The sequence below is a fragment of the Schistocerca americana genome, chromosome 4 (assembly GCF_021461395.2).
Source record: "Schistocerca americana isolate TAMUIC-IGC-003095 chromosome 4, iqSchAmer2.1, whole genome shotgun sequence".
NCBI lineage: Eukaryota > Metazoa > Arthropoda > Insecta > Orthoptera > Acrididae > Schistocerca > Schistocerca americana.
Window position 1 is genome coordinate 822,807,977 of NC_060122.1, and position 25,826 is coordinate 822,833,802.

General features: G+C 42.5%; 1 protein-coding gene across 1 annotated transcript in view; it reads left to right on the forward strand.

Annotated features, from left to right (window-relative positions):
- Positions 1 to 25,826, forward strand: part of LOC124613832 (titin homolog) — a 1,109,199-nt gene that overhangs the window by 382,844 nt on the left and 700,529 nt on the right. The window contains exon 17 of the mRNA XM_047142555.1: positions 16,864 to 17,137. Within this exon, the coding sequence (XP_046998511.1) occupies positions 16,864 to 17,137 (274 nt within the window). The remainder of the gene's footprint in view (positions 1 to 16,863; positions 17,138 to 25,826) is intronic.

Consider the following 25,826-nt stretch of genomic DNA (forward strand, 5'->3'; position numbering starts at 1 on the left):
CAAACCCACAGCAGAGTCAGTCGAAGTTTTGATGAATATTGGTAGGTAAATCATCACAGAGCAGACCCACTGGAGTCCTGGTAGAGATTGTGGTATTGGTGGGCCACCAGAGGTGCAGACCCACTGTAGTCCTTGTAGAAATAATGGCATTGGTGAGTCAGCAAAGGTGTAGACCCACTGTAGTCCTAGTAGAAATAATGGTATTGGTGGGCCATCAAAGATGCAGACCCACTGTAGTCCTTGTAGAGATAATGTCCAGCAGCCATCTGTTGCGATTGTGCAGGTGCACATTCACCATCGAAGAGTCTTGCGGAGAATATAGCAAGTCCATAAACCACCACTTGTGCACTCACAAAGTTTTTGGAATTGTCCTTAGAACCAGCAATGCTGTTATCCAGTCCCTTGCAGAATTATTAACACACGTGCAAACACTAACAGTCCCTACTTCTCACATATTGTCCACATACTATGACCAACAGAAACGTGTGCAGTGAAATGTAACTAACAAGTTAATAATGTCATGAACTGGTGACAATTACAATTTTATAACATAAGAATACAATTACAAAGGTACAAAATACATCATTAAAAACATAATAATACAGATAACATTTGTAGTACAGGCTTTACAAAAGAATAGAAATAGACATATACGTCAGTGTTACAGGAATTATGACATGAGTACATACATAAAAGATCACAATAACTTTTGAAACATCAACTTCACACATTAGCATTAACACAAAACAGAGTAAATAATGTCTAAACATCTTTACAAAGTAAATAACATATTATTAATGCCAATTACATTTGAGGATAACAGTATTCCTCATCATAGTGAATGTAGCTTAATATTAAAAGAAGAAAAAATTCTATGAAACTACACAGAGACAGGAAGAAAACAAATACACAAGGGTACACACACACATAGTGGGATAACACCAATAGGAAAGGACAGGGTTCGTTTTCAGTGTAACATTTGGTACTGCAGTCCAACCCAAAACTTCATATATCTTTCCTCTTATTTCATCCTTTGTTTCCACCAAAAAAATTCTATCTAAGCATGCTTTCTGTATTTATATGTTCACACATTTCTTACCTCAACATTTATTTCCAAGAAAATCCTACCTAAACCTGTTTTCTCAATGCATTTCTTCCAATTCATCGCAACTCATTCTCTTAGAGGCTACCCCCTCTTAAGCTAACTTAAATCTACTGAGCTCAGATGCTAAACTAAGGAACGAGGCAATGCAGCAGCACAAAACAATTAACACAAGCAGCAATGACAAAAAATACAGATTGGCAAAGCTAGCAGCATAAATGAGCAAAAGTCAAATTCAATAACACTATGCCTGGCAAACAGCAGCAACTTATACCTAAACATGACATAGCGCAAGCAGAAAAAATAGTACACTAAAGATAACAATGCAGATAAGGGAAATGTATAATCACATCTTAATGTCTATGTAATTAAAGTGGTGCACCACAAATTATTCTACAAAAGAAATTACCAAGTACTTGAAAAGAAAATTATAGATGCAGTTACTGGTATTAGTCCCTTCTTATTGTTCTCTCCATTCGAAGAGCTCCTTTTTCGAAGAATGTGGATCAGAAAATAATTATTTAATAAATCTGTTGACAGAAAGTGTTCACATTAGCAAATGCATTTCATTTTATAAAAGCAATGCTGCAGCACAGCTGGAAACCAGATATCAAGTGAAATAAGCAATTACGCAAACCAAAGCATAAAAACATCATTCAATAGTCATGTGGCATTTCGTAAGTCAGTAGCTCTCAACTCTCATAGAAAGACACTTGTCATAATCAGGTGTGCAGATGTACGAATATTTCCCATCAATTCATAAGCATTTCAGCAATTAGCACAAAGTGCGAGTAATCATATGTTTTCAAGTAACGAGGGTGTCGCATTAGCGATGAAAGGCACACCCTAATGGCTTGTTCTCCAGGTGTTTTCCTGTGCTCTGAAAGGCACGCGCTAATGGCTTTTTCTCCAGGCGTCTGACACAGCTGGGTGCCCACGACGCATTATGTGTAGGTGGTCCGTTAACTTTCTTACGGAAATATTTACGACAGCAGTTTCCGCTACAGAGACAGTCGCATATAAAAATATTTCACAGGTCAAGAATTTGCGTTACAAATCTGTAGAAACAAAATGCTATTGATATAACAGTGTCCAAAAAAAATTTTTCGTCTGCATTGTAATACATTCACGAATATACACACACATTTCATAACTCTTAAAGTACGTTTCTTGGTTTCCAACATCCTTTTCATAAATCAGAGTCCCTAAACACTACTCATTATTCCTTACCTCATTATACATATACATATTCGTCGACACTTCTTCAATATTTCATCCTGAGAAACATGTAGCATAATCAAATTCCTCATATACGGTATCATCATCTTATCGATCATAAACATACCTCAACAGCATAATACACATCGTCGTCGTAATAATAACATCATAACACCTCAGTCAAATCTCAAAATCGTCGTAACTTCCTCCAATAATTTCTAAGCCTAAAAAAATTCTCTGCTCATGTCAAAAGTGTCAGCTGCCTCAAACGTACTTTAAAAATCATGATCTCATACCAAATACATCATTCAAAGCTCTCATAGTATCACAATGATTCCGAAAAAATATGAACAGTTTACAAAGTACAGACAAAATACAGTTTCATAAGTGTGAAGTTATCCAACTGTGTAATTACGTAAATATCTGTCACTGACGTAGTAAAAAATAATGTTTGTCTCTCTCAGTTAAATGATCAGATAGCTGTGTAATTTGTGTGTTAGAGAAATATGGTACCGATGTGTAAAGTTGTATAAGCAAATACCATATTAGCTAGGGTTCCTTGTGGTTGCCACACACATGGTACACAAAGTAGGCGTGTACCCCCCTGAGGATAAATGTAATTATACCCTCAGGTGTTACAAATTACAGCAATGGAATGAAATGTATCACGGAAAACTTTCTTTGTAATTTAAAAAATCTTTGAAAATAAGTGTTTTAAGTATAAGATTAATCACTCAAACGCGTGTCCTGTAGCGCTAAATGCGCGTCTTGCTGTAAGATAATTCTGTGGAACTGTCGTAGTTATCGTCCTCTGTAAGCAAAGTTCTGCTAAAGTCAATGTACTTACCTCATGATACACAAAAGTGAAATGCTTTTCGTATAGATATCTTAGTTATTACGCTTATTGCCGTGATGAGGAAAATACTGTACAGTAACGTATTGTTATGCCACGAAAAAGGCTGTCTCATTGTTGCTATACCACAAAAGTTACTACTAAAACATGTTTTTCTTCCTAGAAGAATTCAGAAAACTGTGCAGATATAAAACAGATACACTGCAAAAGCAACATTGTAAATTGTCACTCATTAGTAGCGTCGTGATAAAAATCGTGTAGCTGTCACATAAACTAACCTCTGTGTCATCTGGTATCTCTCAGAAAGTACTTTAAATCCGGAATGTATTTTCAAGTAAACCAAAATGTTGCATTAAAATCTCATTAGCAGTACTGGTAAATGTTCTAATCGTACAACTAACAAGCAAGAATGTACACACACAATTACACTGTGTCGTCTGTTCGCAATAACAATGCATTCGTAATTTCTGTTTAAATAATTTCTCTTGGTTCTTGGCTGGATATTGAACTTCAAACATTGTTGCATGGTAACAGTTTCTAAAGCATACTAGTAACGTGAAGTGAAACGTTTTATGGCAAAGACAAAGTTAAAAGGCAGATTATCTGTCAATAAATGGTTTTACATGAGAAATGTGGTGTAAACCTTTACTCTTCCTAGTACGCAGAGTTTCAACTTCAACGCAATTATCATGTGGTATACGTCGGATTCTGTAAGGTCCATTGTAAACTAGAAAGAATTTGTGACTCAAGTGTTTCTTCTTATGTGACAATGAATGAGCTTTAATGAGAACTTTCTGACCAATATACAACTTCTTTGCATTTGCTTTACCGTGTAGTTTTCTCCTTTTGTCTGCTGCAGATTTTATATTTTTAAGAGCCAAATCAATTATGTCTTTGTGTCGAAGTTTACGTGTATTCGGGAAAGGTACAAGCTCTCTGATTCTGTTCGGTGGTTCTTCATTCTTCAGTACAAGAGTAGGTGGTAAAGCAGTGGAGTCGTGAGGCATTTCATTCAGCACGTTTTGAAATAAGTGTAAATATCTGTCCCAATGCTGATGCTTTCTGTGACAATAAAGTCTACAAAACTTATTGATTTCTTTCATAATCCGTTCGGAGGGGTTACAATGTGGTGAGTACAATGAAATAAAAACAGGTTTGATTTTATGGTTGCGAAGCATACGTGACCAAACAGCAGATCTGAATTGCGGTCCGTTATCTGAAATGACTTTGCTAACGTGTCCAACTTCACGTAAGAAATTTTTAACAAAGGCGTTGGATACAGACCGTCCAGTGGCTTTACGTAACGGAGTGAAAGAAACAAATTTTGAAGTAAGTTCAACAGCGACTAGAACGTACGAAAATCCATTAGATGTTCTGACAAGCGGTCCCAAGAGATCAACAGCAGCAAATTCTTTTAATTTAGAAGGAATAATAGGAAACAACGGAGCACGATGTGAGACAGTAGATGGTTTCGCCTTTTGACAAAGTTTACAAATAGACAAGACTCTTCGAATTCTTTTTTCCATATTCTTAAAATAACAAGTCGTTCGAAGAATATGATAACATTTTCGTGGACCAAAATGTGCGTAGCTGAAATGAATGTACCAAATGAGCTTATTAACAAAATCGTCTGGAATGCAAAGTACCCATAGCTTGTCATCAACAGTGCAGCGTTTGAAGAGTATGTTGTTTCTAACCAGGTAATAATGCCGAATCTGTGTGTGTGTCTTTTCATGCCATTTGCTCTTGATGTCCTTCCAAATCGGATCTTTATCTTGTTCATGAGCAATGTCCTTTAAAGATGTGGTGATGAAGTTTTCAAAGGCGACTTTCTGAATGTAAAGAATACTGAAATTTTTCTGGAGGTTGCCTTCTGTGGTACTTTTCTCAAGCCCAGCCGGTGCGCGTGACAGTGCGTCCGCAACAATGTTCTCCTTGCCGGGAATGTAGACTATTGTGAAGCGGAATTCTTGCAGAAACAATGCCCAACGTTTTAACCTGTCATGATTTAATTTTGAAGACATAAGAAATTGGTGATTGTTAGTGTCTAGTTCCGTAGAAAATTCCGAACTGTTGTCTAACAGAAGGTAAAGCCGATTAATTTCCTCGTCATGGTTTGAGAGCCAATCTTCAAATTTCAAAGCTATTGACTTACCTTCTTTCTCTAAACTTATTTCAGCATCGTGAAAGTTTAAGATTGCTTTGTATTCATTCAAAAAGTCTACTCCCAATATAATTTCCGTCGACAATAATGGAACAATGAGAAAGTTCATAGAGAAGCTGTGGCTTTGACAAAAGAATTCTAAATTGGTTTGTTGGCGTACATCTACACTTTTTCCAAAGATTGCACCTTGTAATTTAATCTTACGAAACGGAAGTGTGGGGCAATCGTTCGATTTGTTGCATTTGCTAAAGGCTGTTTCACTGATTACTGAAATGGGACTGCCAGAGTCAAGTACTGCCGTAAATTTTACGTCATTTACTGTAATGTGAATCACAGGATATGCAATGTTGTTATGTTTTACGTCGTGTTCTTGGAGTAAAATGTCCCTAATGTCTTCCATTTTTACGTAATTACTAGCTACGGCAGCTGCGTCGTTAGTTTCATACGTGCGTTTTGTGGCTGCCTGCGGTATGAGTCATTGCCTATTGTCTCTTTGTTGGCGCGCGTCGTTATTGGGATTTGGAGACCTAACTTCTACAAATTCACCGTGACGAGAGGGCCCTGCTCTGTTTGAATCCCGCCAGTTCTGATGCAATTCAGGTCTGTCGTTACGATCATATCGTCTGTCGTCATGTCGGTAGATTCCATAGTTTCTTTCTTGTCGGTCACATGGTGGAGAATTTCTCCCTGAATCGTAACTGCGCGCTGGTCCGTTGCGTCTAAAGTTATTCTGTCTCCCCTGATAATATTTATTTTGGTTCCCATATTGTCTGTTTCTCTGATTGTCTCTGTGATAGTCATTACCACGGAGAGGTGATCTTTCCCTGTAGTTATTACTACTCTGCCAACGGTTGTCATACGGGTGGTGTCTATTTTGGTCACGATTTGTGTTGTGAGAATAGCCTTGTCGTGTCCAGTTATTACTTCTTTCATCGCGGATTTGCGACGGATGTGACCTGTAATTGTTGTGTTCCTGGTTTCGCGTTCCGCGATTGTCAGTGTCAATTTCTAATTCTTGTAACAGTCCCTGAAATGCTTCAATGTCGTCTTTGCAACGTCCTGCCAAAATAATATGTCGTAAATGTTTAGGCAGTTTGATCAAGCAAATGCGGATGAGTTCTGAGGGGCTGTATGGGTTTGACAGGTATTGATTCTTGTGCAACATGTCTTCAAAATATTTCACAAGACTGGAAAATTCAGATTGTTCGAAGTGTTTCATCATTATGATGTTATGTTTTACTCGGTCTTGTGTGGCTGGAGACCAATACGCTGAGAGGAAGGCATGATAAAAATCTCCTTCACTGTGACAATCGTGAATGACCGATCGCATTCTTACACCTGGTTCATTCTCTAAGTAGCCACACATAAATTCTAATCTGTGTTCCAACGACCAGTTGGGAGGAAAACAATGAGAGAATTGATGGAGCCATGCTTGTGGATGAATGTCGTTGGCAGAATTCTTAAACGTTTTGAATTTACGTGTAGTAATGAACAGCTTATAGTCAAAATCATCGTGTCGGCGAGTAGCATCTCGGTCATAGTTACGTCGTGTCGGCGGTTCCATCTCAAAATTCGGTGTACCTTGCCAATTTCTTTCATAATTACCGAAATGCCCTGTATTGTTATTTTGTGTCTGTTCCGTATTTGTATGTCCCTCTTCCCGTATTGGGGCGCGAGTGTCCTCTGAAATACGTAATTCTTGTACTACTTGTGCCAACTGATCTTGCACTTCCCGGATTTCTCTTTTGTACTGTGTATTGATTTGATTTTGATTTTGTTTGAATTTTCTAATTTGTTCATACTCTTCTGTGTCAGTGAAGGCTACAGGTGTTGTGTCATTCAGATCATCATCTACCTTTGTAGATAAGTTAGTGAACTGATCTGAAAGTTCGGCTACTTTATCCGATAGTGAAATCATTTCCTCTGTATGTTTTTCTGAACCAAGTTTCAGAGTGTCCATTTGTGTTGCAATCGTGTCTACTGTGACCTTTAAGTTTTCCTGAGTTTTTGCAAGTTGCGTAACCGAATCGGTAGATGCAACTGAGTCAATTTTAGCTTGCAAGGTGTTGTGATTTTCATGAAAAATAGTTTTCAGTTCTTTTATGGCTGCTTCATGATTCTGTAATGCATTTTCATGCCGCGAAAAAAATAGGTTGGAAATGCTCACAAATTTGTGATTTTACGTCATTACAGACTTTTTGACATTTCGATTCAATGTTATGTAACTCACTAGTTAAATCTTCACGTGTTTGTTCAAGTGTGGTGTCTAACTTTTGAAGATTTTGTTCCATTGTGTCTAACTTTTTGAGATTTTGTTCCACTGTGTCTAACTTTTTTAGATTTTGTTCCACTGTGTCTAACTGTTGCTGTGTTTGTCTCTGATTTTGTTCCATTTGTTGCATTAATTGCAATAATAATGTATTAGTGTCTGGAATCTGTTTCTCTACGCTTTTCGGCAGTGCATTTGCACCGACAACATTCACATTTTGACAAGCAGAAAATGTGTCTTGACTTATTTGAGAAAACGGTGATGACCCAAAACCTGAATCTACAGTATTTGCGAAATTGTGTCCTGTCATTTCGGATTCCTGAGGCGAGCTGTTGCCGACCGATCGATCGATAATGCTTCCCTCTTCACTAATTGTTTCACTGTCCACGCCATTGTTTGCCGCCCGCTCCATTTCCCTATGCACAATTACCAAATTACTACTTTGAACATCAGTTAATTCATTACTCGGTGGCGCTAACACACTGCTTTCATTTTCACTGTCATTTCTCAGTTTACTTTGGAGCCTAGTATTACGTTTTTCACACGCCATTATTGTCACTGTATTTCACACGACAACACAGAAAAACACAATTTGAAGAGCAAAATAAAATAACGTAGCAATGGAAATAATGTCTAGTTAATTGCAGCTGCGAAATACTTGGTGCAAATCTACATGCATGCCACAACTGTTTTACTCTACAACAATGAAAGACTGCAACTACAAAGGAAATTCTCTCTACAATTACGCGCTAGCAATAAACAAAAGCTACACTAAATACACAAACTACAAGAAAAATCAGAAGATTCCAGTGAGGTATCCTAGGCTAAGGGTCGACATATGAAACGTCCCCTTTGAACAGTTTATACACGACTGTGCTTAACCTGCCACACAATATTTTTAGCGCAACGCAGTCTGACTTTCAAAATTCCCTACTAAAGAATGGCCCTGACAAACATTAAACTATACCTTTCACAAATCACTTACCTCACAAAAATCTTCGCTGCTCAAGCTACTGCAGTACAGCGAGCGCCACTACTGCCAGCTAAATAGAAGATTCAAACTACTGAAGGCACTAACTACTGATAGGGATAGTTAGCAAATGAAAGATATTAATAGAGAACAAACAATGTATTTACCTTAATATCATCACAAGTCATAATATATATATCAGTTCATGACAAATTACAAACCTCCGCCATCTCTCTCCCCACATCCACCACTGCTGGCGGCTCACCTCCAACTGCGCAACGCTACGCGCTGTTCACAGCCAGCTGCCTAACACTACAATGGCGGGTATTACAACAATGCAAAGCAGACACAGACTGCTCACAGCACAGCCAGTGATTGTCATACAGAGGTGGCGTTACCAATAAAAAACCTAAACAGCCTACTTACAACTTCTATTACGTCTGTCAAATAGAGTTGCTCTTCTTTCATTTGGCTTTTCAGTTTCGAATGTTTACAAGTTTTCTGTGCTGATATTATATATATTCTAACCACAGAATATGCGCAACTGTTGTCATATACTCACACCTTAAGACGGTTTATGCATAATTTCATTTGGAAAACCTCGACAAATGAGTGCAAACTATAATTTCACTGTCACCGCATCGTGGGGAAGTGACACTTATTACATATCGACAAACAAGCAAAATATAACACATTAACTCTCGGTCTTTCGAAGGATTCCCTTGGTTTCAAGGTAAAACAGAAATTTCCTAACATGACTCCAAGTTTTAATGTCTTACTTTCTGGCTAAGAAGAGCGATAGTAGAAGGAAAGTGTAAAATACGCTTCGTTTAGAAACTAAATACGTTTCTCAGTACCTGATAGAGCGCTGTCGTTCTGTTAAACTCATACCATGGACGATATTTCCCGGTAACCCGATACCAACATAGCTGATTAATACAGGGTATTTCAAAAATGACCGGTATATTTGAAACGGCAATAAAAACTAAACGAGCAGCGATAGAAATACACCGTCTGTTGCAATATGCTTGGGACAACAGTACATTTTCAGGCGGACAAACTTTCGAAATTACAGTAGTTACAATTTACAACAACAGATGGCGCTGCAAGTGATGTGAAAGATATAGAAGACAACGCAGTCTGTGGGTGCGCCATTCTGTACGTCGTCTTTCTGCTGTAGGCGTGTGCTGTTCACAACGTGCAAGTGTGCTGTAGACAACATGGTTCATTCCTTAGAACAGAGGATTTTTCTGGTGTTGGAATTCCACCGCCTAGAACACAGTGTTGTTGCAACAAGACGAAGTTTTCAACGGAGGTTTAATGTAACCAAAGGACCGAAAAGCGATACAATAAAGGATCTGTTTGAAAACTTTCAACGGACTGGGAACGTGACGGATGAACGTGCTGGAAAGGTAGGGCGACCGCGTACGGCAACCACAGAGGGCAACGCGCAGCTAGTGCAGCAGGTGATCCAACAGCGGCCTCGGGTTTCCGTTCGCACTGTTGCAGCTGCGGTCCAAATGACGCCAACGTCCACGTATCGTCTCATGCGCCAGAGTTTACACCTCTATCCATACAAAATTCAAACGCGGCAACCCCGCAGCGCCGCTACCATTGCTGCACGAGAGACATTCGCTAACCATATAGTGCACAGGATTGATGACGGCGATATGCATGTGGGCAGCATTTGGTTTACTGACGAAGCTTATTTTTACCTGGACGGCTTCGTCAATAAACAGAACTGGCGCATATGGGGAACCGAAAAGCCCCATGTTGCAGTCCCATCGTCCCTGCATCCTCAAAAAGTACTGGTCTGGGCTGCCATTTCTTCCAAAGGAATCATTGGCCCATTTTTCAGATCCGAAACGATTACTGCATCACGCTATCTGGACATTCTTCGTGAATTTGTGGCGGTACAAACTGCCTTAGACGACACTGCGAACACCTCGTGGTTTATGCAAGATGGTGCCCGGCCACATCGCACGGCCGACGTCTTTAATTTCCTGAATGAATATTTCGATGATCGTGTGATTGCTTTGGGCTATCCGAAACATACAGGAGGCGGCGTGGATTGGCCTCCCTATTCGCCAGACATGAACCCCTGTGACTTCTTTCTGTGGGGACACTTGAAAGACCAGGTGTACCGCCAGAATCCAGAAACAATTGAACAGCTGAAGCAGTACATCTCATCTGCATGTGAAGCCATTCCGCCAGACACGTTGTCAAAGGTTTCGGGTAATTTCATTCAGAGACTACGCCATATTATTGCTACGCATGGTGGATATGTGGAAAATATCGTACTATAGAGTTTCCCAGACCGCAGCGCCATCTGTTGTTGAAAATTGTAACTACTGTAATTTTGAAAGTTTGTCTGCCTGAAAATGTACTGTTGTCCCAAGCATATTGCAACAAACGGTGTATTTCTATCGCTGCTCGTTTAGTTTTTATTACCGTTTCAAATATACCGGTCATTTTTGAAACACCCTGTAGAAGGAAGCGAAAAACGAAGCTTAGCATATAAAGATCAGCCGATGAGGAAGTCATTAGAGACAGAACAGGTGCTCAGGTTGCAGCAGAGCGATTATGGAAATCAATCACCTCCTTTTTGAGAGAAACCATCCAAGATAATCCTCATTATCGTTTTAGGGAATCCGTAATACACAATTTGAAACGGAGGTGGGCGTACGTTGACTTGTCGGGAAGTCGTAAAGTGTTTACGTAATGTTTTCTGATAAAATCTAAAATCATTGGAGGTCTGATTACGGTATGGGGTTGCTGTTCCTGAATTGTGACCTGAGATAGTAATTTTGATGCATGTTATAATGAAAACATGTCCATTAATTGCATGTTTTCCACACAATGTAAACGATTTGTAGTAAGAACTTTTCACCATCAGATAATATTGCTCTGCCCACAAATGAAACAAAATTTCATCGCTTTTCTCGGCTTTGCTGCACTGGCCTGATCAAAGCCTCGACTAAGTCCATCGAACTTACATGGAATGGATTTGAATATTATTTGCGTGCCTTAGCAGTCCAGTAACAAATACTGATCGAGCTTCAGGGATGATTGAAGATTTCCTGGAGGTTGAACTCTGTAATAATAGCAAAAATAGGTATTAGGTACGCGGCTGGCTTCTCTGAAATGAATCGCAATGAATTTCCGCATACTTTTGGTTACATGTAATTGAGTTTCCTTTACCAAAGGCTGCTGATCACCTTGAGCCCTTACATGAATGGCTTTTCCGTCTGATTTAAGTATGATACTGAGTAGTGTCTGTTTGGAGAAAGACTGCAGTTAATAGCTGGCTACTGAGAAACTACATCCGCCAGCGTTCCCTTGTACTAGGTACAGTCTTCCCTTAGTAACGTCTTGTATTTTTGTACTAGAACGTCTCGCTTTGAGTCTGTGCACTATAGGTAAAAAAATATTGGGACAGCCCCATCTTCTTTCCTTTTCCTTTAATCTACGATTAACGTATAAATGAGTCCCTGTCTGTCGAAGACGTGGCAGCAGCACGTAACGTAGTTCATGATGTGTGTCGGTTTTATTTGTTTACGGGTTCTGAGGTGACAGTCAGAAAAGAGATTTCTGTTGAAACTTACGGGCTGAGAGGCTGAGGTCAAAGCGTAAACTACATCTACATCTACATCCATACTCCGCAAGCCACCTGACGGTGTGTGGCGGAGGGTACCCTGAGTACCTCTATCTGTTCTCCCTTCTATTCCAGTCTCGTATTGTTCGTGGAAAGAAGGATTGTCTGTATGCTTCTGTGTGGGCTCTAATCTCTCTGATTTTATCCTCGTGGTCTCTTCGCGAGATATACGTAGGAGGGAGCAGTACATTGCTTGACTCCTCGGTGAAGGTATGTTCTCGAAACTTCAACAAAAGCCCGTAGCGAGCTACTGAACGTCTCTCCTGCAGAGTCTTCCACTGGAGTTTATCTATAATCTCCGTAACGCTTTCGCGATTACTAAATGACCCTGTAATGAAGCGCGCTGCTCTCCGTTGGATCTTCTCTATCTCTTCTATCAAACCTATCTGGTACGGATCCCACACCGGTGAGCAGTATTCTAGCAGTGGGCGAACAAGCGTACTGTAACCTACTTCCTTTGTTTTCGGAACTAACGATCCATTTCGTCCTGTCTGGGGCAAACACTGACAATAGCGTAGAAAGAACAAAGAATCCAGAATTTAAAGGGGAATTATGCAGGGGTTTCAAGAAAAAAGACCCATCTGATTTCAGACGACCATATCTTCGACACAAGTAACGCTTTCAAAAGAACCATCATATTTAACAATGGTGTATCTTTTACATGTATCCAGGTACAACCTTTGGGTGCTTTTTATAGTTAAGTTAAGGTTCAAAGTTTACATTTCTCATTTACGTTTGACAAATATTCAGTGTGTCCTCAAATGGACAGACGACAACTTATGACACGATAGCCCGATCCGTTCTATTCTTTTGTCAGCATTTATGGAGCTATTGCAAACACTGTTATTCCTCTGCGACGTCGTTATTCACCCAACGATATTGGAAAGGGAGGAGTGTTCGCTGACTCCCACGAAAATAAAGGTCACATACCGTGAGAGGACGCGATCTTGGGTGCCAACGGTGTGATGCTAGATGTGTCCGCCCATTTCCCTGTGCTATTCACAGTCCAATACGCGCGACAAAAATAACAGCCGGCCGAAGTGGCCGAGCGTTTCTAGGCGCTTGAGTCTGGAACCGCGAGACCGCTACGGTCGCAGGTTCGAATCCTGCCTCGGGCATGGATGTGTGTGCTGTCCTTAGGTTAGTTAGGTTTAAGTAGTTCTAAGTTCTAGGGGACTGATGACCTCAGAAGTTAAGTCCCATAGTGCTCAGAACCATTTGAACCATTTGAACAAAAATAACGCCACGCAGTTGTAAGTGAATAGCACGTGTTGGAACAGAGAACGCAAAACGCATTTTCTTGCTCTGTTACAACCACATCGCCTCTACGCACATTGGGTAAAGTGCGACTGACCGATCTAGCTGCACTACATAGATTGCTACCGACAACCAGCCCTAACGGAAACATACAAATGGTTCTGAGTAAACTTTTAATTTCGGTGCATGATTTACGATCCACCCCAAGTTTGTGTCTTTATTCGTGGAGAAAATACAGTCGTGCGAAATGGGATGAATCATTCTGAAACACCGTGTATTTTCGAGAACGAATTTTCAATCTGCAGCAACTTCCTGGCAGGCGGCAGGCAGTTTCTTGGACTTGGGACATTTGGCTTTCGCGGGCGAGTGCTCTCCCAACTGGGCTCCCGAACACGACCGCGTCTGCCGGCCGGTGTGGCCGAGCGGTTCTAGGCGCTTCAGTCTGGAACCGCGCGACCGCTACGGTCGCAGGTTCGAATCCTGCCTCGGGCATGGATGTGTGTGATGTCCTTAGGTTAGTTAGGTTTAAGTAGTTCTAAGTTCTAGGGGACTGATGACCTCAGATGTTAAGTCCGATAGTGCTCAGAGCCATTTGAACGACCGCGACTCGTCCTCACGACCTTACTTCCGCCAGTGTATCTCCTACCGTCCACACTTTACAGACGTTCTCCTGTATAAATAGCTGGACTAGCGCTTCTAGAAGAAAAGGATACGGCGGAGGCGTGGCTTAGCCACGGCCTGGGGAACTGCACTGAGGTTCAGACGAAAATAAAGCTGTGAACACCGGTAGTGTTCAGCCGTGAGAACAAAAGGTAAACCTTCAGAGTTTGAATCCCATTCCGTCAGTTTTAATGTGCCAGGAAGTTTCAAACAAGGGCATACTAGGTGCAAATGCAAATGGCTCTGAGCACTATGGGACTCAACTGCTGAGGTCATTAGTCCCCTAGAACTTAGAACTAGTTAAACCTAACTAACCTAAGGACATCACAAACATCCATGCCCGAGGCAGGATTCGAACCTGCGACCGTAGCGGTCTTGCGGTTCCAGACTGCAGCGCCAGAACCGCACGGCCACTTCGGCCGGCTAGGGCACACTAGGCTGCAGAATAAAAATGCATTCTGGAAACAATCCCTAAAGCTTGGCTATTCCACTTCTTCGAAATATCTCTATTTGCAAGTGTGTAATCTGGAATGGTATGAAGGAGAACTTCTGTGGAGATTGGCACGTTGTAGAAGAGGTACTGCAGGAAGTAATATTATGAGAGTCGTGTTTGGATAGCTCAGCCGGTAGGTAACTTGACCACGAGAGGAAAAGATCCCAGGTTCGAGTCGACTTAAGGTGCCCGGAAGTTTCCAGCTTCATTTGGTTTCATCTCGCAAGATATCCGCACAGATGTTAGTAAATTGTCTGTAGGCACCGAACACTGCTCTCACCCAGGAGTTCTAGACACCGGCGTTCACTGCGTAAACAGGTAGGTGTTTGAGAGACGTGTAATACAATGGTGTCCAAAATTAAAGCAATAAACTGCTATTTTCCCGTCCCGTGTGTCAGTCCGCACGATCATATTCTTTACAGAAGATGACTTTCCAGTCAACGGACAACAGCGCCAACAATGACGTCAGGGTACCTATCAAGCGGGGTAATGTTTGCCGGGTAGTCCCACATCCACAATCGCTGTGTACACAGTCACAGACTGGTGCAGTGTGGCCTACGGACTCTCTGCCGTGGAGGGCCTTAGGAAGAATGGAAGCGGGAGAGTATGAAACTGATGTGTCCCAGTTGCTTAATGTGAATCGTTCTGTTGTTTCTCGGATGAGGCGGTAGTTTATAGAGACTGAAACTATGTTCCGGAGACCAGGACAGAGCCGACCACGTATGATATCGAAAAGAGTGGACCGTCATTTAGCCTTAAGGGCACGACGGTAGCGCCTTAGAACTGCACTGGAAGTGCCAGCCGAACTCGCATCAACCCCTAGACGAGCTGTATCGAGGCAAACGGTGTACAGAAGGCTTCAGCAGAGCGGTCTTAATTGTTGGAGGCTTGTTGTCTGTTAATCTCTGGCGTGTCTTCACAGAAGGGAATCTCTATAGTGGAGCCGTCAACACGCCACCTGGATGGTCAAACATAGGGCCAATGTTGTTTTCACAGATGAGTCCCGATTTGGTGTGGAGAGTAATTCTCGACGGATTCGCTTCTGGGGGACACGTGGAACACGATTTCGGAACCCAAATATAGTGGAAAGAGACGGATATCGGGGAGGATCCCTAATGGTGTGGGCAGGGATTATGTTGACCCCTCGAACACCTCTTCATGAAATTGTGTGGGTGGATCGGCAAGGTTTAACTGCTGCCAGGTATTGTGACGACATGTTCGGACCTCATGTGCGGTTGTCACGAGGTGCTGCTGGCCCAGACTTTGTACTGATGAACAATAATGGTCGATCTATGAGGTGTTTTTTTGGAAACATAAGGTATTGCAGAATGAGATTGTCACTCTGCAGTGGAGTGTGCGCTTATATGAAACCTGGTGTCAGATTAAAACTGTGTGCCGGACCGAGACTCAAACTCGGGATCTTTGCCTTACGCGGGCAAGTGCTCTACCAAAGGTCCCGAGTTCGAGTCTCGGTCCGGCACACAGTTTTAATCTGCCACGAGGTTTCACATAAGATACTGCACACATGGCGTAGCCTGCTTGTTCTCACGATTTCACTCCCATACAGCATGTCTGGGATGCACTAGGAAGACGGGTTGCACCAGGTCAACATCCACCAACCACTCTCCAAAACATATCAGCAGCTCTGCAGGAAGAACGGGCGTTATTGCCTCAACATGAGACTGATCACATCATTCACAGTATGCCCCGTCGTTGTCAGGCCTATATTGGTGCCATAGGTGGTCACGTCCCACGCTGAGCATATTAAGCAGTCGTCAGAATGTGTGTGCAAACCCTTGAAGTTGGAAAAAACCGAAGAACTTTTGTCTAGCGTCATGCATGTTCCAGTTGATTACGTACCGCATTCTTTACAGTGTTTGTACATTAGTATCAGCCGCGCCGGATTATCCGAGCGGTCTAAGACGCTGCAGTCATGGACTGCGGGGCTCGTCCCGGTGGAGGTTCGACTCCTCCCTCGGGCATGGGTGTGTGTGTGTGTGTTTGTCCTTAGGATAATTTAGGTTAAGTAGTGTGTAAGCTTAGCGACTGATGACCTCAGCAGTTAAGTCCCATAAGATTTCACACCCACACCCACACCCAAATCATTTTTTTTACATTAGTATCACCTGTTTATACTGTATCATGGCAAAATAACAGCAGCCTTGCAGTATTTCCGTTTGCTGCTTTAATTTCGCACACGTGTGTACTGGTGGCTGGTGCAGACCGTCGCTCCATGACGAGCGACGAGGCCAGCTTCCACACGCTGGAGCTGTCGCACGCGGCGCTGGAGGACTCTGGCGAGTACTGCGCGACGGCGCGCAACGCGCACGGCGCCGTCTCCTGCCGCGCCACGCTCGTCGTCGACAAGGGCATCCGCGCCTACGTCGCGCCCGACTTCGTCTTCGAGCTGGAGCCCGCCGCCGCCGCCGTCCCCGAGGGCGGAGAGCTGCGCCTGCGCGCCCAAGTCGAGGCCTACCCCGCCGTCGGCGTCATGTGGTGAGTACTGCAGCCCACAGCGCCACACCGGAGAATATATATAAATGACCTGGTAGATAGTGTAAGGCCAACTTACTGTGGGGTAGAAGGGATACGATAGCTTTCTTGTTATATTTGGTTGTTATTACGGTAGCCTACATTTAACATTACCTGATTTTTGTAACCTTTTTGGTTTGTTATCTACGATAGCTATTCAGTATGTTGTTGTTGTTGTGGTCTTCAGTCCTGAGACTGGTTTGATGCAGCTCTCCATGCTACTCTATCCTGTGCAAGCTTTTTCATCTACTGCCACCTACATCCTTCTGAATCTGCTTAGTGTATTCATCTCTTGGTCTCCCTCTACGATTTTTACCCTCCACGCTGCCCTCCAATACTAAATTGGTGATCCCTTGATGCCTCAGAACATGTCCTACCAACCGATCCCTTCTTCTGGTCAAGTTGTGCCACAAACTTCTCTTCTCCCCAATCCTATTCAATACTTCCTCATTAGTTATGTGATCTACCCATCTAATCTTCAGCATTCTTCTGTAGCACCACATTTCGAAAGCTTCTATTCTCTTCTTGTCCAAACTATTTATCGTCCATGTTTCACTTCCGTACATGGCTACACTCCATACGAATACTTTCAGTATACATGAAAGAAAGTCGTAAGCAGTTGTTTACTTGTGACATGCAAAAAGTTTGAAGACGTGACAAGAAGTACTAATACGTCTCACACTTTTTGCGTGTCGCAAGTAAACAACTGCTTACGACTTTCATTCATTTGACGTAACACAGGTACGTCAAATCTTTAGCGTTATGCACTTCCGATACAAAACAAATGCTATACACTATATTTTTTTATTTGCGTTACTTTCATTGCAATATGTCTAGTAAACGAACTTTAAAGGAGATAAATGCAAGTAACGAATAATTTTTACAGCCACTGTATCAAGTTTTCCTGTGCTGTACGTAATAGGCTACTATGAGTATATTGTAGCTGTAAAGAAAGGCATTTAACGAATGATTTCGCCATATTGTCTTGTGCTTTTGATTCGGTGAGTGTGTACTCCACTACTCCACTACTGGCCATTCAAAAGTCCCGCCCGCAGTTTGGCAGGAATATGGCCGCCGTATCGTCCGGTTGCCCACTAGCAGTGTTAGTGACGTCACAGTAAGCGGCCCATAGCCGGCGCAGCAGTCCACGGACACCTCCGTACAGACGCGCCTGGTGCTAACGATCTTCTGTCCGTCATACAGAAAGGAGCGAACTATAATATGATCCAAAGACCAAATTATATATATTCTTGTAAACAGCATAAAGGTTCATAACGAAATACCGATTACATATACGGGCAGGAATAGGTTCTAGAACTCCTCTGAAAAGTGTTTATCTTCAGTACCAGAATGAGCATCAAATTGTCAGGTTTTCTAAATAGAAAAGCACTTTGTTAGTAACAGACAGCAATAATGAGACTTGCAGTTGGTGATTTCTACGTGGAAAAGCCGTAGAGAGATTGAAAATGGTAAGTAAAGAGAGCCTCAGCCTTTTGCTCACATTCTTACCTTTCATAACATTTTTAATATTGTTTCAAGAAGTGTATCTTCAATAGCAGAGTGAACTTCAAATTGTCAGGCTTTTCTTAAAGGAAAGAGCAGTCCCTTAGTATCACAGTGCAAGACAGAATCTTGTGTTCAGTGATGTCTATGTTAAAAGGAGAATATTTGATATCTATCTTTTGTTTCCATTCCTTATTACTGGGGATAAACTTGTAAAAATTCTTGAAAAGAGCTGTCACCATGAACATATGAGTAAATTCACAATAGTCATGTTTTTTATGAGATAAAGAGAACTCTTGTTACCTTATTGTAAACGAAAGTTGTGAGGGTTTTGCTATGTATGACAGTGTTTAAGATAATTTACTTTCAGTGTAATACCTTGAAAATGTTAAGTCCTGCTGTCAGTTGGCATTTGTCACCACCTGTATGCGAGTTTTAAAGCTAAATAGTGTTCTGACAATTATAAAATAGTGGCAAAGTTCCTCAATCGATTAAACTTATTCCTCCCCGTATATGTAATCGGTATTTCGTTATGAACCTTTATGCTGTTTACAAGAATATGTATAATTTGTCCTTTGGTTCGAATTATAGTTCGCTCCTTTCTGTATGACGGACAGAAGATTGTTAGCATCAGGCGCGTCTGTACGGAGGTGTCCGTGGACTGCTGCGTCGGCTATGGGCCGCTTAGTGTGACGTCACTAACACTGCTGGACGGCCTTGTTATCCCGGGGGTGTCGACTCTCTCCCTATACAGGCTCTCTATGGCTGGAGCGCTGCCGATGCCCTCTGCCGGCCTCGCCGCTGAGTTGCAGGGTTCGAAACCCCGCGTCACCTGAACTGCACGGGCTCACACTGCTGCAACCCGCACAGTGTACAATTTGCACGCCGTGTCGTCGGCGCCTTCCAACCAGCTCTGCGGCATCGCGGGACAGCCGTACATTTCCAGTTAGCGGAAACCCAATATCAGGTTGAAGCATGCTTTAAAACCGAACTTGTGGTTAATGAAAAAGGACTGCAAAATTACTTACCAAGTAATTCAATTAAAACAACAGTATTTAGATCGATACTTACGAATATAGTTTGATATCAGCAACACATCTGATGTTTGTCATAGAACGAACAAAACATCATCTTACAGTATCGTCAGCTTTGAAATCAACAGTTTTCCTGTTAGACTGGTTTACTTCGAAGCTAGAGACACAAACTTTTGAACGATATTCCAATTCGTTTCCTGATATAATACCATATAAATTTTTTGGATGTTTCTTTTCTGTCGAATTGTTTGTATTAAAACTATTTTGTGGTAATAATACACTAAAGTTCATGAAAATGTCTTCTCTTCTTCTGTAGTGGTCAATCCAATGGCAGCTTGTCACCATTCTGTGCGTCTTTCAGCTTTTCTCCTCATTTCTTTATAGGTGTTACATCCCACATCTTTCACGATTTGATCCATGTACCTCAGCCGTGGTCTTTTTCCCTCGACATATCCCTCTATGATTGTGTTCAGGAGTCCTTTATGTCTTAATAGATGGCCTGTAAATTGCACTCTTCTTTTAAGAATGAAACTCCAGAAGCTTCTCTTCTCACCAGCTCTTTCCAGAACCAATTCGTTTGTGATCTTGTCGACGCATTTTATTTTGAGTATGCGTCTATAGCACCAAATTTCAAAATAATTTAGCTTCTGGTCTTCCTCTGTCCCGAGAGTCCATGTTTCACACCCATAGCATGCCACACTCCACACATATGATTTCAAAAATCTTTTCCTGATTTCAATGTTGATGCTCTTGGATGTTAAGATGTTTTTCTTCTTGTTAAAAGCAGCCTTTGCTTGAGCAATTCTACTTCTCACTTCTGCCTTGCTCCTTCCATCCCTGGTAATATCACTGCCCAGATAAGTAAATTTATCAGCTTGTTCAAGCAGTTCATTGCCTACATGAACTTGGACTTTCAGTTGATCTTTTTTGTCGCACGCCATTGCTTTTGTTTTTGCTTGATTAATTCTCATATTATATTCTTCCCCCATAACTTTATCCATTCTATTCAGTAAGACTACAAGATCTTCTTCACTTTCAGCTACGACAGCTAATCACCACTGTGAATTTTCCCTTACTTTTTTCAGCGCCTCTTCAATGTATAGGTTAAAGGTAACAGGGGATAGTGCGCAACCTTGTCGGATACCTTTCCGTATCTGCACCTCTTCTTGTTTTGTCCGTCCACGGATAACTGCTGTCTCGTTTTTGCACAGGTCCCATATCATTTTTCTATCATTATAGTCTATTCCTACTTAGTCTATATAGTGTTTATGGAAATGTGCTGAAGACACATTAAATGGCACCACAAAGAACAAAAGCCATATAAAAGTAGCAGGCGCCAAGTCATTGCGACGGTTAGTAGTTCATTGCAGCCGGTAGAGACCGCCCTCGCTCGCCGCCTGTGTCTCCAGCGTCCCTCCAGAGCTGGCTGCGGCCTCTCGCCCCGGTCTGCAGGACGGAAGCTTGGTTCCAGACTGGCGGTCTTCTGGGAAACAGCAGACTTGTGTGCCGATGCGCTGCGACACGTTTCTGCACGGCACCTACCTCCACACTGCCGACATTCGGTCTAGATGCCAGAAGGCAGCGAGGCTGGCAGATCGTTCTGAACACACTTGTGCACGCCTGTCCTCTTAATGAACACGCGGTGAAAAATACAAAAGTTAAAGAATCAACACGATCAGCTCGTCAAAAATATTAATAAAGAAATCATGTCCTAATTGACACTTCCCATTCAAGACGCGCGCCTTTTGTTTATTGCTTTACAATCTACGGCGTGCACACACTTTATTCAACATGTAAACGTCACTACAGATATTTGGATTTAGGTTATGACATGTTGGATATGTCTGCCGTCATTGGCGATGATGTGGCGCAGACAAATTCTGCATGACCCGCTGACTTGTCAGAACTTCAATGCTGTCGATGACCTGAACGGCTCTTTCCACCTCGGCAGTGGTTTTCGGGTTATTGCTGTATACCTTGTCTTTAATATAGCTCCACAAAAAGGAATCGCCACGGGTTTGACTTCTTAAGTAATAGAACCCAGTACGTTGTCCTCGATGGTGAGTGTTCATCGGAGGTGAGGGTATCATCTGGAGTGCCCCAGGGAAGTGTGGTACGTCCGCTGTTGTTTTCTATCTACATAAATGATCTTTTGGATAGGGTGGATAGCAATGTGCGGCTGTTTGCTGATGATGCTGTGGTGTACGGGAAGGTGTCGTCGTTAAGTGACTGTAGGAGGATACAAGATGACTTGGACAGGATTTGTGATTGGACTAAAGAATGGCAGCTAATTCTAAATGTAGATAAATGTAAATTTATGCAGATGAATAGGAAAAAGAATCCCGTAATGTTTGAATACTCCATTAGTAGTGTAGCGCTTGACACAGTCACGTCGATTAAATATTTGGGCATAACACTGCAGAGCGATATGAAGTGGGACAAACATGTAATGGCAGTTGTGCGGAAGGCGGATGGTCGTCTTCGGTTCATTGGTAGAATTTTGGGAAGATGTGGTTCATGTGTAAAGGAGACCGCTTATAAAACACTAATATGACCTATTCTTGAGTGCTGCTCGAACGTTTGGGATCCCTATCAGCTCGGATTGAGGGGGGACATAGAAGCCATTCACAGGCGGGGTGCTAGATTTGTTACTTGTAGGTTAGATCATCACGCGAGTGTTACGGAAATGCTTCAGGAACTCGGGTGGGAGTCTCTAGAGGAAAGGAGGCGTTGTTTTCGTGAATCGCTACTGAGGAAATTTTGAGAACCAGCATTCGAGGCTGAGTGCAGTACAATTTTACTGCCGCCAACTTTTATTTCGCGAAAAGACCACAAAGATAAGATAAGAGAGATTAGGGTTCGTACGGAGGCATATAGGCAGTCATGTTTCCTTTGTTCTGTTTGGGAGTGGAACAGGGAAAGAAGATGCTAGTTGTGGTACGAGGTACCCTCCGCCACGCACCGTATGGTGGATTGCGGTGTATGTATGTAGATGTAGATACAGCGCATATTATTTCCCATTATGCCCCGCGCCCAACCGTGTAGTTTACACGTCCTAACGCAAACCGTTCAGAAGTTATGACGACTTTATTTCATACAGTTCAATAATTGTCACCCTTTTCTAAATCTCTTCTAAAACGTCACGATATCTCCCTTTCTGTGCTTTTTGCGATATTTTCTTCTTATGACTAATACTTGTGAAACACCTTTTATCTATTTTCATGTATGCTCCAACTCCTCTCCCGTTATAAGTGTATGTGCATTCTTTAAATCATATTGCCAACGGGGTTCCATTCTGGTAGACGTATAAGCTATCACAGCCCAGGCTGTTTGATGTATCACGGAATTTTCAATCTTATCTTGTGCGTTCCAGGTTTGCATCGATGCCACATATTTATCAGGTAATTACTGCTGGTTCTCCTGTGTTTATTTGTTTTCGTTTTAACCTACCCGTCTCTTACTACGGAAATTCATTGCAAAATAGTCCATTTTCTTCCAGTGAGTTACTTCATTTACGAGAATCATAATAAATAGCGGTAAGATATCCATTTCACTGTCAAGCGGCACTGTGAGGCTAAGAGAACCTAAAAAAATTATTTCTTTTTACCCAGTCGTTTCCTTACAATTACAGGGTAGCGTGTAAAATGCTGTACAGGAAAAAAGCCACGCAAATGGAATGTGTTATTAATTTTATTGAAGGAATAATTCATATCACGAAAAACAAACTCAAATACATAGAACTGTATTGTTTAAAGGTGCGGCAAATGACATGAAGTCCCTCATTATGGAAGCCGAAGACAGAACTGAGAACTTAACGGTATATCGCACTGTGTGGCTGAAGCGTACTATGCCAATAGCAACCAGACTGTAGTTCTGCTCTCGGATGTGCATTCAGTTCCTTTTGGGTGTCACGGACAGAGTTATCGATTTCTTGAAGCCACCGATTCTGCCCGTTACTCGATGAGTAGCGCCCACAGGCATGAATGACCCCTCGCCGACTTCGTCTGTCTCTGGTAGCTGGCGGCACTGTCAGAAGCTTCCAGAGACCAACTGCTGGAGGCTGCCAGCCGGCCGGAGTGGCCGAGCGGTTAAAGGCGCTACAGTCTGGAACCGCACGACCGCTACGTTCGCAGGTTCGAATCCTGCCTCGGGCATGGATGTGTGTGATGTCCTTAGGTTAGTTAGGTTTAAGTAGTTCTAAGTTCTAGGGGACTTATGACCACAGCAGTTGAGTCCCATAGTGCTCAGAGCCATTTGAACCATTTGAGGCTGCCAGGAGTACGGAAGTCCGGTCTTGTTGTTCTTGTCGCGTTCAGTCCGATGACTGGTTTTACGCAGCTGTCTGCTCTATTCTATCCTGTGCAAGTTCTCTTCATCTCTGAAATCCCATCATCACTGAAAAACCGCTGAAAACTACATCCATTTCAACCTACGTACCGTATTCCGGCCTTGGTCTGCTCTACGACTTTTACCCCTACACTTCCGCTGTTTCCAAATTTGCGAGGTGCCGGGGCTAGCAGTGTATTTAACACTAAATTCTTCCAGAATCTTCATATGGAAATGATGCTCTAAGCCCCCCGTTTTCTAACTCCAACTTTTGCTGTTCACATGGATTAAGAAGAAACGCGAACTGACTGTAATCGACCCTGCAAGTGGAGCAGAAAGGAATTTGGCACCTGCAGTAATTTAATTTGATAGAAATTAATTTGATAAAGGAAAGTTTCATTAACATAGGGAGAAATGAAATGGTTGCTCTACCGATCAACAGAATGAAATTTCTGTCCAAAATAGCAATTTGATTTATTATGACTAAACTCAAAATAATAAACAAAACACATGAAACATTTACTATTCGTCAAATTGGATACTCAAATAAATGCTGTGAAGGTGAAGTTGTTCATAAACTAGATTGTGACATTTATGACCAAGTTGTATGTGGAGCCAATTTCTTGCAAATCAAATCTTAAGAGAAACACCCAGCCAATCCAACATTAATTGCTGCTACAGTAGTGAGAACTCAGACAATGAACACCCAAGATAGAACCACGTTAGAAAAGACGTGAACAGGCACGCTCTGCTGAGCTCTGATTGTCACAGAGCAAAATTCCCTAATCTGTCAGTGCTGCGGGCATACATTACCAAGCTATCTTCTTAACTGCAAGGACACGATCTGGCATACCGGAGGCGATGGCTGGTTGCTTCGACGTCCCGTCGTGGTGACGATAATGTCACGAGTATAGCCCGAAAGAAATTATCCTGATCTGGGTGTTCCAGACTAAAGACTTCCTAGCAACACAAATGCGCCTCTGAGGGAGACGAAGAAGGCTCGCTACACAATCACTGGCGGTACAGTGATTGATTTTGACAAGCGAAGTCACACAGTAACTCCGATACAGTCAACTTTAGCCAAAACTGCTCAAGACAGACAACATAGGCCGCTTGTACACAGAATGCTCAATTGCCAACTGTACTCGGAAAGTTACGTTGAAGTCGAAACTTCATCAACTTCGTCAAACAGTTACAATTAAATAAAAGTATATTAGACAGCCAACGGAAGGCAGGCTGTCCAGAGCAGCGACAGCTCAGTTTTGTAACCTACCCCGACCGAAAGGCGAGAGCCGACTCTCTCAAGAGCACCTGTACAAGCCGAACACAGAACATTCCCGCCCCCACGACAGTGGCCGTGGTTAAAACGTGCCAATCAGCAACTATAAAACCGGCGGAAAATTCCACTCTATTGCCGAAGCAGTACTATTCCACGAATGGAGATACTTAGCGCCGATTTTGCTATGTCACGGAGCTATCCCCTGAGCAAGCCAATCACAGTTACGATTTTGCAGAAAACGCGGGAATTTGCCCGCCAAGACTGCCTGGGAACACAAGTCATTCCCACGCCTCGGTGGTAGCCCGTCAGAAAGTGTTTTCACTAAGTTTCTGCGAAGTAACGGAATCTCTAGCCGCAGCCGCTCCTTCAGGAGCTTGTGGGCGTGTCGCCCCCACTCTTATGACAATGTCATCGTCTGGAAAGCATCCACTCGACTCCCTTACACCCGTCGGCATAACCCTTTCAAGATCAGCAGAACCCGCCTGTCACCGGACCACCCGGCTGACGAGAG